At 39.4% G+C, this 13,162-nt stretch overlaps 1 protein-coding gene across 5 annotated transcripts; it reads right to left on the reverse strand.

Moving 5' to 3' along the window:
- Positions 1 to 3,197: 3,197 nt before the first annotated feature.
- LOC147232814 (immunoglobulin-like and fibronectin type III domain-containing protein 1) lies at positions 3,198 to 11,410 on the reverse strand. 5 transcript variants are annotated; one of them, XM_086148849.1, is made up of 22 exons: positions 10,275 to 11,410; positions 10,026 to 10,148; positions 9,820 to 9,956; positions 9,617 to 9,716; positions 9,490 to 9,531; positions 9,359 to 9,404; positions 9,051 to 9,234; positions 8,851 to 8,964; positions 8,373 to 8,535; positions 8,002 to 8,274; positions 7,219 to 7,884; positions 7,013 to 7,137; positions 6,757 to 6,898; positions 6,349 to 6,642; positions 5,930 to 6,226; positions 5,648 to 5,827; positions 5,362 to 5,490; positions 4,964 to 5,272; positions 4,778 to 4,863; positions 4,497 to 4,689; positions 4,084 to 4,380; positions 3,510 to 3,907 (listed from the first exon to the last, which is right to left on the reverse strand). In XM_086148849.1, the coding sequence occupies exons 1-22, from the start codon at positions 10,324 to 10,326 to the stop codon at positions 3,537 to 3,539; spliced, it is 4,323 nt and encodes a 1,440-aa protein (XP_086004975.1). In that variant the 5' UTR covers positions 10,327 to 11,410; the 3' UTR covers positions 3,510 to 3,536. The 5 variants fall into 5 exon arrangements, with proteins under 5 accessions (XP_086004972.1, XP_086004975.1, XP_086004974.1 ...); XM_086148846.1 differs by adding an exon at positions 3,198 to 3,500 and having other exon boundaries at positions 3,581 to 3,907; positions 7,013 to 7,884; positions 10,026 to 11,410; XM_086148848.1 differs by having other exon boundaries at positions 7,013 to 7,884.
- Between the last annotated feature and the right edge of the window lie 1,752 nt (positions 11,411 to 13,162).

The raw sequence follows: 13,162 nt of genomic DNA on the forward strand, positions 1-13,162 counted from the left end.
AGCTGCTTTCCCTAACCAGGAGCAGAAGCTGTTTAGACTATTTGAATATGTCAGTAACATTTTAGTTACATACACCTGTACATAGTTTGCTTTCAATTCATTCACTTCAGTCACACTTTGTTTAAACTCCTAAACTTGACATATGAGCTCATCCTGTCAGCTGTTATAATGGAGCAACATTTGAGCAACATTACCATCCAAAAAATGGAACATTTTCTCTACCATTAGGACAGTCACAACTGCAAAAATCAAACTGGAAAACAAAGAATAACAGAACTTTAATAGCGCAAACAAGAAAATGCTGAAAAAGGTAACAGTAGCAGGCTAACAAAACACAAAGGCATATTTTATGAAAGTCCAAATATGAAAGTCTGTAGAGGTTCTCAGTCATCCAGGTCATGGTGAATTTTGGTCGGAATCGCAACTGGATTTAAATTTCTTCACTTGAAGATGTTTCACCTCTCATCCAAGAGTCTTCTTCAGTTCTAATGACCTCTGGGGAGTTTCCGAATATAAGTTTTTGGGCAGGTCTAGATTGGAGAGTTGGAGTTGAAGAGTTGATCTGCAGAACCTGGGTATCTGGGGGGTGGGTATTCTAAGAGTGTCGTTCACTGGAACAAAAGAGCAACTTAGTGGGATTGCCTGGATTGGAGTAAAAGAGTAAAACCTGTTGGATCCCATGAACAGAAGCCCATGTGGGCGTTACTTGACGTTGGTTCTGGTGGTGGGTCTTTCCTAGTTGTTTGGAGGGTACAGATGGGTCTGGACCGCGTGTGCAAATCCGTCTTGGTATTGACCCAAGTACTGCGTTATATGTTTGTGAAAGGTTGTGTGTGAAGCCCTATTCTCTGTTCAGAGAGGGTTTTTCTGTTTTGACAGAGATGTCTTCTTTGACTGTGCTCTCAAACCGTCTGTCTTCACTGGCCAGAACATTGCTGTCATTGCTGTCTTAAAACAAATGACTGTTATCCTTTAGGTGTAGGTGGACCGCGGAGTACTGTCCTGATGTGTTGGCTCTCCTGTGTTGGGCCGTCCGTTTGTGCAGAGGTTGTTTGGTCTCTCCAATGTAGACGTCGTCACAGTCCTCAGTGCAAGTGACAGGATACACCACATTCTCTATCTTGTGCTTTGTCCTTGGGGTGCACCAGTTTTTGCCTCAGGATGTTGTGGGGTTTGAAATGTACCGGCATATGGTGTTTGTTGAACACCCAGGTTTGACAAATTTTCTTGGTATCACAACAGATTTGTCTTGTCTGATTTCTTTACTTTGACCAAAAGGCAAATGGCAGATTAGACATTGCAGTCTTCTTAGTGTGCAGGGTTTGCCTGCAATTAGAAGTAGCCCTGCCTCTCTCTTAACATAGTTGTTGTACATGTATTGATATGTTTTCATTTCCCTAGTGCATTTTTGATTTTAAGTATCTTACTGTTGTACTTTTTATCTTGTGTTTGGAGTTTCATTTATTGATTGAGTTAAACTAATTTCCCTTTTCTGTCTATCTCAGTTTCATTTCTGCCCGTGGTTCCTCTACTGAGGGCTGTTTTTATTTAATTACAGAGTAAAAGCTCCAGGGGTGTGGGATGGTGGGACGGTGGAATGGTGGGATGAGCTATGGTGATTTAGATACATACCAGAACTTGCACTAATCATATTCACACTGGCACAGAAACATACAGATACACAAACACACTCACACATGCAAGTACATAACCATACAGTGGGGCAAAAAAGTATTTAGTCAGCCACCAATTGTGCAAGTTCTCCCACCAAAAGATGAGAGGCCTGTAATTTTCATCATAGGTACACTCAACTATGAGAGACAGAATGGGGGGAAAGAATCCAGGAAATCACATTGCAGGATTTTTTTTAAATTAACCGGTAAATTCCTCAGTAAAATACATATTTGGTCACCTACAAACAAGCAAGATTTCTGACTCTCACACACCTGTAACTTCTTTATGATGCTCCTCTGTCCTCCACACGTTACATGTTTTAAGACACCTGTCCACAACCTCAAACAGTCACACTCCAAACTCCACCACGGCCGAAACCAAAGAGCTGTCAAAGGATACCTGAAACAAAACTGTAGACCTACACCAGCTTGGAAGACTGAATCTGCAACAGGTAAGCAGCTCAGCATGAAAAAAATCAACTGTGGGAGCAGTTATTAGAAAATGAAAGACATATAAGACCACAGATAATCTCCCTCGATCTGGGGCTACATGCAAGATTTCAGCCCATGGGGTCAAAATGTTCACAAGAACGGTGAGCAAAAATCCCAGAACCACATGGGAGGACCTAGTGAATGACCTGCAGAGAGCTGGGACCAAATATACAAAGGCTACCCTCAGTTACTCAAATCCTACAGTGCCAGACGTGTCCCCCTGCTTAAGACAGTACATGTCCAGGCCCACATAAAGTTTGCTAAAGAGCATTCGGATGATCCAGAAGAGGAATGGGAGAATATCTTATGGTCAGATGAAACCAAAATGAAACTTTTTGGTAAAATCTCAACTTGTCGTCCTTGGAGGAGAAAGAATGCTGAGTTACATCCAAATAACACCATACCTGCTGTCAAGCATGGGGGTGGAAATATCATGTTTTGGGGCTGTAGTTCTGCAAAGGGACCAGGACAATAGATCCATTTAAAGAAAAGAATGACTGGGGCTATGTATCATGAGATTTTGAGTGAAAACCTCCTTCCATCAGGAAGGGCATTGAAAATGAAACCTGGCTATGTCTTTCAGCATGACAATGATCCCAAACACACTGCCTGGGCAACAAAGAAGTGGCTTTGTAAGAAGCATTTCAAGGTCCTGGAGTGGCCAAGCCAGTCTCCAGATCTCAACCCCATAGAAAATCTTTGAAGGGAGTTGAAAGTCTGTGTTGCCCAGTGATGGTCCCAAAACAACACTGTTCTAGTGGAATCTGCATGGAGGAATGGACCAAATATCAGCAACAGTGTGTGAAGACCTTGTGAAGACTGACAGAAAACATTTGACTTCTGTCATTGCCGACAATGTGTTTTTCTGATTTTTTTTTTTCCCCAGGCCGTGTTTTTTTAAGTGGGAGAACTTCCATATTTGGTGGCTGACAGAATACTTTTTTGCCCCACTGTATATGCACAAACCTACAACACACAAAATAACAACTTTTTATCCAGATCAGCTTTCCATGCATTCTGAATCAGAGTAGTTTATTCTTTTTTCCTCCAAAACGCAATCGAAAATCTGATGCTATAAAAATACATGAAATAAGGTATGGATATACCTTTAGATTTAAACTGTCACAGAGAAATACAGTTGATGGGTTGAAATGTAACCCAATTTTTAATTTGCCATAGTACTTGGTTGCTTTCAGTGTAATATGTAGCAAGTCCTTTTTTTATTCTTCCTGTTTTCCAAAAAGAAAACAAGGTCACTTCCAATCTCATCCATTTATTTTTCATCTGTTTAATTGAACATGTATGTCCCAGAATCCAGGGCTGCATCAACTTAATCTGGGGAAAGAGAAGACAAGTAGTCAAAAGATGCAGTCATAGGAATAACATTATATAAAATGCCTCTGACATCATTGTACCTTTGACAACAAGCTTAGTTGAGCACTCCACTCTTCCCAGGGGGTTTTCCGCAATAACGGTATAATCCCCATTGTCCTTGGGCCCAACCTTGAGTATCACCATGGAGCATACCCCACATGTGTTAGTGATGTAGTAGTTAGAGTTGGTGTTCAGGCTAATGTTATTTCGATACCAAGTGATACTGGGTTTTGGGTTCCCTGTCACAGCACAACTCATGTGGCACTCATAACTCTCTGGACTGTTCCGGGTCTTTAGTGGAACAGTGAAGGATGGGGGTGTTTCAAAACTGCAATCCTTTGAGGGTGCAAGATTCAAAGAGAATATTTCTGGAAAGATACAGGAACATAGAAACCAATGTTAAAAGAAAGTGCTACTGAGTTCATTTATCTGTAAAAAAGCATGATTTATACAGTATTCCATGACATCATCACACATTAAGAAATTGATCACATTCCAGAAAAATCTTAAAATCAATCAGTATTGAAATGTTATATATGCCTACCTTTCTTCTTTGAAACCTCCCATGTTTGTGACTCAGAAGGTAAGGAGACCCCCATGTCATTCTTGGCATATACTCTGAACTTATACTGCGTACCGGGCATGATATTAATGGTGGTGAACTTGTTGTTGAAGAGATGGTCAGCCACTGTTTGCCAGGTGCGTTTAACAGAATCGCACTTGGTGATCCTATAGTGCAGTCTGTCATCTTTACTCTCATCTGGAGAGGCAGTCCAGGAGACTGTCACTGTCCCTGCTACATTCTCTTCCACCTCTACAGGGCCTGGAGGCTTAGGGTCATCTAGAAGTGACCAAACATGTTTTTATGATTTTATGCATTCACACAAAAGGGGGGCCTGAGATGGGATCATCAATGAACGTTATTTTACTACATGTGAACTGTTCTTTTTTTCTTACCTGTGACTCTAATCTCAACACTTGAGGTCTCCTGGCCAACAATATTCTTCACGATGATTGTATAGATCCCCGTGTCATGACGTTCTGATGAAGGGATCATTAGTTGAGATGATGTGTCTGAATTGCTTACTGTCACATACTTTGGCAAAGGAAGACCATCCTTGAACCATTTGATTGATGGTATTGGAGAGGCCTGTCAGGACCAGCAGATTCAGGATGATGACAAAGACATACAATACATTTGAACACTAATGGTTTTTATTTGTACTATTGTACTGAACCTGGAAATTGAAGTTGATCCTTGCAGTATTCCCAGCCTTTGTTACCATGAAGTTGGTCATTTTTTTGTCAGTGAAATGAGGTCTCACTGTGGTTAAAAGCCAAAAGCAGTTGGGAATAATTCAAGTTTAGTCCACTGAATTCTACTAGCTTACAATTAATATGCAAAATAAGTTTCACCAACTCACCGGGAGGAGGCATTGCAATTATATAGTTATCCAACTCTTGAGGCTCACCGTGTCCTCCCTCATTGGTGGCGAAGACTCTCACCCAGTACATGGCCATAGATTTGAGACCCATGATTGTATAGGAGTTCATAATGATAGCACTTGTGTTACAGCGACACCATTCTGGGCTTTCTGCTGCTCTAAGCTCCACAAAATATCCTTTGGCCTCATCCTGGACACCCTCTTCCTCATTAGGTTTGGTCCAACTCAGAGATAAGGTGGTGTATGTTGAATCAGTTACCTTTAACTCAATTACTTTTCCAGGAGGTTCTGTGGGTGAAAACAAATGTCAGTTACATCATTGATGTAAATCAGAAAACTGTGCTGTCATCCTCCTCAACATTAGAAGCATTACTCACTCTTTGGATCTCTTGCAATGACGAACTCAGAAGGGGCACTTGCCTCTCCAACACCAGAAAAGTTGATTGCTGCTACACGGAACTCATACTCAATGCCTTCGACCACATCCTTTACAGCATACTTTTTCTCTGTTGACAAGTAAAAAGAACACTGATGAGACTATAGGCAGTCCTGTAGTGTCTGGGATTTTAAAAAAGAGAGCATACCTCACATAAGCAAATATGTGAAATGCAACCATTAAATGGGGTTTTGTAAAACTTCTTCAATAATTCCACATGACCCTACCTCGTATTGGTTCATCTGGCTGGTTGACGAGGCCCCATAGATTACTGCCTTTCTTGCGTTTCTCTACATTGTATCCCAAGAGGTTGGTTCCTCCGGTATTAGATGGTCCAGACCAGGCAAGATTGATGCAGTCCTTGAAAGCACTCACAATTTTTGGTACAGAAGGCGGTCCAGGGTAGGCTGTATAAACAAACTATCAGTCAGTCAGTCTCTTTTTAGTTGTCTCAGAGCCTTTATTCCTAAAGATATTGTCGAATTTCAACAATGTTCAAGAAAACGTACCCTTTGTCCCAGCCTGAATGTCATCGGTCTCCATCAGTTCACTTACACCTTGATCAGTTTCAGCCCAGATATGATAACAATACTTCCTTCCATGATCTACATCGGTGTCCCTATACGTCGCTTTTTGGCCAATTTTGCCCAGTTTCTTCCAGCTGTTTCGCCCAATTTGCTGGCGCTCCAGGATAAAGTTGGTGATCGGGCATCCTCCGTTATCTTTGGGAGGCCTCCATTTGAAGTCAATGCACGTTGCAGAACTCTCCATTATATCAATGGGGCCCAGGGGTGGTGTGGGTTTATCTGTGGTCAAGGGGAATGTTAATGATGTAAAGTGAGGAATGCTGGATTTGTCTTTTAGAACTTGCACTTTTCCACTTAACAAGAATTCAGAATATCCAGCCTATAGTGTGATATGTCCTCACCTAATACAGTAAGCTGGGTGATAGCCTGGGTTGTCCCACATTCATTTTTGATCTTAATCGTTATTTCTCCAGAGATTTTGCGCATGCACTTTGTTAGCTGCAGGCAGCTGTGTGAGGATGACTTCTGGATTTTGATGTGGCTTTCTTCCAGCAGCTCTTCCCCTTCATTGTACCATTGGATTTTCATGGGTTCACGGCCAACAAAGGACAGTTTAAAAACTGCATCTTTTCCAGCTTTGATGGTAACAGGTTTTATGAACTCAGCAAGGTCATCAGGGTTGATTCGTGGAGGATCTAGTAAAGAAACATATTATTAGGCTAAAATTTGACCGGTGACTTCAAATTGATTAGTACTTTCAGGGAAATTGTACTGTTGAAGTGCCTTAATTTCCACGAAACCCAGAGTACCTTCAACAATTAGCAGAGCTTCTGTTTTACGCCCATCCACTTCAAATCGGTACTTTCCAGCATCATCATCTTTGCAATTCTTGACAATTAGTTTGCGACAAGTCCCATCTTTCATAATGCAAATATCATCATTTGTTAATATCTGAAATGCACAAACACACATGCACACACTAATGTCACTAACTTAAAAGCAGAGGCACTTGAAGGTCTGTATGTTTTTTTTTTTCCTCTTGAGTGTACTCTGTACTTTGCTCACCTCTTTACCATCTTTGTACCAAACTCCCTCACAGTCTTCGCTGCTCAGTTTACAAAACAGTTCTGCATCTGTACCTATGATAGCTTGTATGTCTGACAGACCACTTGTGATGTAAACACTAGGATCTGAAAGAAAGACAACCTGATGTTTGTGAGAATCAAGGCTGTATGAGGATTGTGATGTTGCCATGATCTTATGCATCTTACCTATGACCGTATCAGGGACGAGGGGGGCTGTTCGCACTCTCTTTCTCTTTTCTTGGACAGGGTCTTCTACTTCTTCTTCTTCTTCGTCCTCTTCTTCTTCAGTAACAGAAACTACCTTCTTTTTCTCCTTTTTAGACTCTGATGGTTTGGGGTCACCTTCTTCCTGTACAACTTCTTCTTCTGTTTCTTCTTCTTCTTCCTCTTCATCACCCTCTTCAATCACATATTCAACCTCCTCTATATCTACCACCTTGGATGGTTCTTCCATACCTGCAGTCTCCTTTGGCATCACCTTTGTGTTTGCTTTTTCCTTTGTCTTTGCTTTAGCTTTAGGTTTAGCTTCCACTTCTTTTTGAGCCTTAGCTTTAGGTTTAATTTTTGGTTGCGCAGCAATGGCTGTCTCAGCAACTAGAGGTTCTGTGGCTACAGCCACTGCAGCCTCTTTGGCTACAGCCACTGGAGCCTCTGTGGCTGCAGCAGCCGAAGCTTCTGCCTCTGCAGCAGCTGCTTCTAGCTCTGCCTTTTTCTTTGCAATGAGCTCCTCTCTCTCTTGCTGTAACTTAACCTGTTGCTCCTGAACAATCCGCAAAACATCATCACCTCCACCACCAACTCGGGTTGTTTTACGAGCTTTTTTCTTTCCATATGCATTTGGGTCATTGTCAGCTAGAGAAAGATACAGAATGGAGGCATGGTCTTATTTCTATATTGGAAACGCTAAGTCTTTGTTCCATTGATTATGGTTTACAGTTTTACAAGATAGAGATTGGAAGCAAACCTTACCTTCCACAATAAGCCAAGCGCTGCAAGATTTCAGGCCAGCTACAGCTGAAAATATTCCTTTGTCTAGTGGCATGCAGTCCTTCACCACTAATGTATGTATCAGCATGTCCTCTGACACTAGTATGTCATATTTATCTCCTTGCTCCAGGGGGACATTCTTCCCTGTCCAGTTTATTTTTTTCAAGGGATTTGAAAGGACACACTCAAACACTGCATCTTCTCTTTCCTGTGCTTTTACATCTTGAATCTTGACCAGAAAATCCACATTTGGAACTAGATGTAAAAGAACATCAATGTTCAGAACTATAACATTGAAACAACATCTTGTAGTTTCAGGAAGCTCCACCAGAGCTTACAAGAAGATCACTTACGCTTCAAGTCAGTTGAGAAGATCTTAACTCCATCGACTACCACTTGGTATAACCCTGCATCAGCAGGATCAATACCATTGATGCTGAATACAAATTTCTTTCCAACTTGCTTTAAAGCATGTTTTACCTCTACATCAGGATCAAAAGGAATCATGACACCATCCTGTTCAAACAAAGGCAGTGTTAAAGATTTAGAAATAACAGCAGTATTTTCAGCAAGATTCTATAACATGTTTATGTTATATCTGAATTTTTAAAGTATTTGATTATTAAAATATTTGTGAAATGCAAATTATTTTTCCCATGCATTCATTATACTGTGCGATTTACCTCAGTCAAAAATATCAATGTATCGGACACTCCATTGCAACGAAAAAAAGTAAAATAAATGAAAGGGGTTCATGGTAAGTTTAGCTTTTGTATTTTCTCTTCAAATGTGTCACTGTAAAATGGTACCAAAAATGTTCAAACATCATACCTTATATAAGAATATTTTGCTTGTAGGGTCCTTTAGTGACATTTCCAGTTCAAACTCTGCATTTCCATTTTCTTTAAGCTGAACAGGCTTTAGGTTGCATAGCTTCTCAACAACCTGATGCAGTCAGGAAAAAAAAAAAAACCTCTTGATTATTTTGTTAAAAAATATATGTATGTCTGGTTTCTCACATCGGAAATTACCTTTTCTTGCTCTTGTTCCCTTTCTGCCTTCTTCTCGTTTAGTTTCTTAAGCATCCAACGAAAATCAGTAATGCCATACAGGTTGCAGATGTCCTCGTATTCTTTTTTGTCTGCACTCAACAACAATTCCCAAAACTTGTCATCTATTTCTGGTTTTACTTCTTGTTTAACCTCCCTCTCAACCCTGACAAAGGGAAAGAAATCTATAATGAATTTGTCTCAAGCTAGAATCTGTCTCAACAAGCAAGACCATACAACTTACACTGTTGTGTATTGTTTGTGAAATTCTATATTTGCTTCTTACTTACACTGTTTTCAGTGTCTTTTTGAAATCCTCTGGCATTTCTCGAACCGCTGCAATATAGACAAAGCTGGGGTTTATTTTTATTTATTTAACAACTACAGCTCCATTCCCATAAAGTAATTACAAACATTGTACCTGTTCGTGATTGTTGTAGGGCTCTGCTTTTTTTATAGCCAACTAAACGAAGAAAATCAGAGAAATGGGATACTTGTCTCATTGTCGTAATTGGCTTGCAGTGTTTGGTGCACAAATAGAAACTCACCCTCGATAACATTGAGTGCAGCAGTGACAACTGCTTTTCCATATTCATTCTTAGCAAAACACTTGTAGGTGTCAGCCTGATCCACTGATACATCTGGAATCTATAGGAATTAATCTTGCCATAATACGTAAGCTTTTTCTGTATAGAATGATACATAATTTATGTTTTTTTCTTTTTTCTTTTTTTTTTTCTTATGATCTTACCTGTAATTGGTGTTCCCCAGAGCTGTTGTCAAATGTCATAATGTACCTATCTTCAGTCATTTCTCCATTATTTCTTGCCCAGGTTATATGTGGTTTTGGGTTGCCAGTAACTATTGCTCTGAAAACAGCGAGTTTTCCTACAACAAAACAGAAGGAATAAACTGTCATATCATCTCATTGCAGTTGTAAATAGCATTTCATCATACCTTCTTGAATAGTCAGGGCAATGGGTTTCCTTGTAAAGTCAGGAGTGCTCATTCCTTCAGATAGTTCCTCCACATATTGGGTTATCATAACTCCTGGCACCCTTGACCGCTTTTTAATCCTCACTGTCCAGAAAAGTACATTATTTTCAGTTATATGGAAAGACTTTAGTAATCTTTTAAATAAGTTTAGGTTTGTAGACTGTATATTTAAAAAAAAAACTAAAATATAGATGTTCATTGGTTCCTTACCTTGCCCTGAAGCAGTTGGCTCCTCCTCCTTAACTTTACGCATTTTAAACATCTTTGTTGAAACAACAGACACTCTAAAAACACAGAGATATTACAGTAGATATTAATTAAACATTGTACCCCAGATGCTATTGGTTTTCAATGTATATGTATGTCTCTTTTGACTTCACTTTGAGTAAATAGTTTTTGTAACCTTTGCATAATGTTCTGAAATGCTCACAATGAAATTGTTATTTTTTTTAAGGAAAAATCTCCAGTTGATTTAAAAAGGCAACTAATTGCTCATTTTGTCTAGAAGTGATTTTAAATCATCTGTTGAGTTTACACATAAAATGTTTTGAGACATGATTTAAGATAAATAAGTAAAGAATTCAAGTTAAGTTTGATATACAAAAATACATAATTCCGCAATGTACCACAGTTATATAAATAACATTGTTAATTACCAACATATTTTCCCCAGCAGACTGAGCAGTACTGCATTCTATGATAGATGAATCTTTTAGATTGGTAATGCTCGATTATATTATTTCCCTTTCGTCTCTTGCCTTCAGCAGACACCACAGCGAATCTCAGCATCCTCTTCTTTCACATCAACTAACTATATGTCCTTTCTCACTACCGCAAGGAATCTTCTCTTCAGTCCTCCTTTCCGGTTGATCAATGTATCCAAGAATTTCTCAAGTATAAATGGGCCTTGACCTGTGTTAGCGGCCACAAATCCTGCATACAAGTCACTAGACAGGGGAACTTATATTCCATATTGTTCAAATCTGCATTTATTTTACAGTCGGCAGCAGATCTGTATCTGCATTGATAATACAATCTTGATGGAATTTAAAGTTGTAGAGTGGCATACTCTTTGAATTAATCCCAAACACTTTGCCAAGTAATATGGCTTACATTCTACTATGGGAATCAATTTGTTGGAGATGGGGGGGGGGGGGGGGGGGTGTTCAAGAAAACTGTATAAGGATCCCTGTGTGACTAATCTGCAATGAAGAAGTCTTGGCATCACAGAATTCTTTACATTTCACTTCTAGATTCCTGTGAGTGACCATCCCACTTTTGAAAGCAGCAGATCACATACCCCATAAAACTATCCATCATGACACACGAAGTGACGTTAATTGCTAGCTTGCAAGTGCAACATTATTTGTTACTATATTTACATGTAGGTTTTACTTACTCAAATTTGGAAAAATAGGACACCAAAACAGTGTCCCCACAAATATCAAAATATCAATACTGATATTAGCAAAATATTTAAACTGGAAAAAATGACAATATTCTGATAAGTTAGACTCACATACTTTTACGACAGCGTAATTGCCCATGAATCGAAAAAAGCCTTAAACTGATATGTTGTCATTATTTTTGCCTGTTTTTTTTTTCCAAAGATTACATCTTAATATATTAATAGTTACATTCACAGTTACATTAAATGCATGATCATATTCTATTTAAGTTTAAATAATGTGAGCAAATTAACAAATACCAGCGATTTGGACCATTAGATGTTAAACACACTTACTTTTTCCTGTGAAAACACTCTTCTCTTCTGCGGTGTGTTGCGAGCAAGGCCCAGTTGTTTCTTGAGAGTGGGAGTTGGAGTTTTGAGAGGCAATAAAGTCTTTCAGAGACACTCGGGGGACACCCAACCCTGTCGCTTTTCTCTGTGGCCCTTGGGGATAGGTTTACTGACGTGCACTTTGGCCCTGAAGGGCTATAGGTGCTTGAACATGGAGTGCTAAAAGAGATGCAAACAAGTAGCTTTCTAATCCCTCCCCCGCTCTGCCAAAAAAAGATTTGAGGTTTGGTCTTTTTTGTTGAAAAATTAGTCAAATTTGAAGTGACATATCTCATCCCCTTCATTTAATTGCACATGTAGGTGGCCTGATCCTCATGAGGTAGGCATTAATTCAACTGACAGTTTTGGAGCTCTACGAAACAAGTTTCCCTCTGCATGTTTTAAATGTCAGGATTACTTCACTATAATCTGAGATTGCTGAAAGCATATGTGTAAATTTAAATGCAATCGGAAAACAAGCTATCACGTCTATACTCCTCAGCTCTAATTATTGTTGATATTAGTTTTATGTGGCCTTTCTGATTGGAATACAAGGGGGGGAAGGGTGACATAAGTAGAATTTATTTTAGCATTGTAAGAAGCACTTCTCTTTGAACATGAGACGTATCATCCCACTCTGGTCACAGCACGCAATTTTTGTGCAACTGTTGACCCACTCGTCTTCTATATCTCTAAAGATGGACTAATGTCTGACCCCCTCATAAATATGCTCTGGAGAGTAATGCAAGACGCCTAGACATACATGATGCACATTAACCTTTATTGACCACCACCACGAAAATACCAATTACAATGTACGTCAGCGTCCTAACAAGGAGATCAACAGATAATCTCCCCTCTGGTGCCTCTTCACAAGGGGATATGAGCAAATTGTATACGTGTATTGGCTGTATTTATTGACATATTGTCATTATACATTGGTCCAAACCAACTCTTGTTAAAGTGTGTTTTGATCTGAGTCACATCACCTTCATAGTCCTAAAACAGATATCGATATATTGTATTGAAGATTCAAGAAATAACTGGAAATGATTATTCATCTTCCCTCTAAACCAGGGGTAGGCAGATTTCTTGGATACAGGGACACATTTTAGTTGCAGAACAGACCTCTGGTAGATGAAAAAACAGAAAGAGCATAAAGTGCAAGATGTAAAATTGTTTCAATTGTTCTACTTTTCTATTAATGTCTTCATAATTTAAAAGAACAATTAGACATTGAAAGATTTAAAGGGAATTGTGGTCCTGGTCAGTGTTTTTTGCCAGACTAGAAGTCAAAGTCTGGTAACATTTTTGTTCC

This window comes from Fistularia commersonii, chromosome 7 (assembly GCF_037954325.1).
Source record: "Fistularia commersonii isolate RoL2024-O1a breed Wild chromosome 7, RoL_Fcom_v1.0, whole genome shotgun sequence".
NCBI lineage: Eukaryota > Metazoa > Chordata > Actinopteri > Syngnathiformes > Fistulariidae > Fistularia > Fistularia commersonii.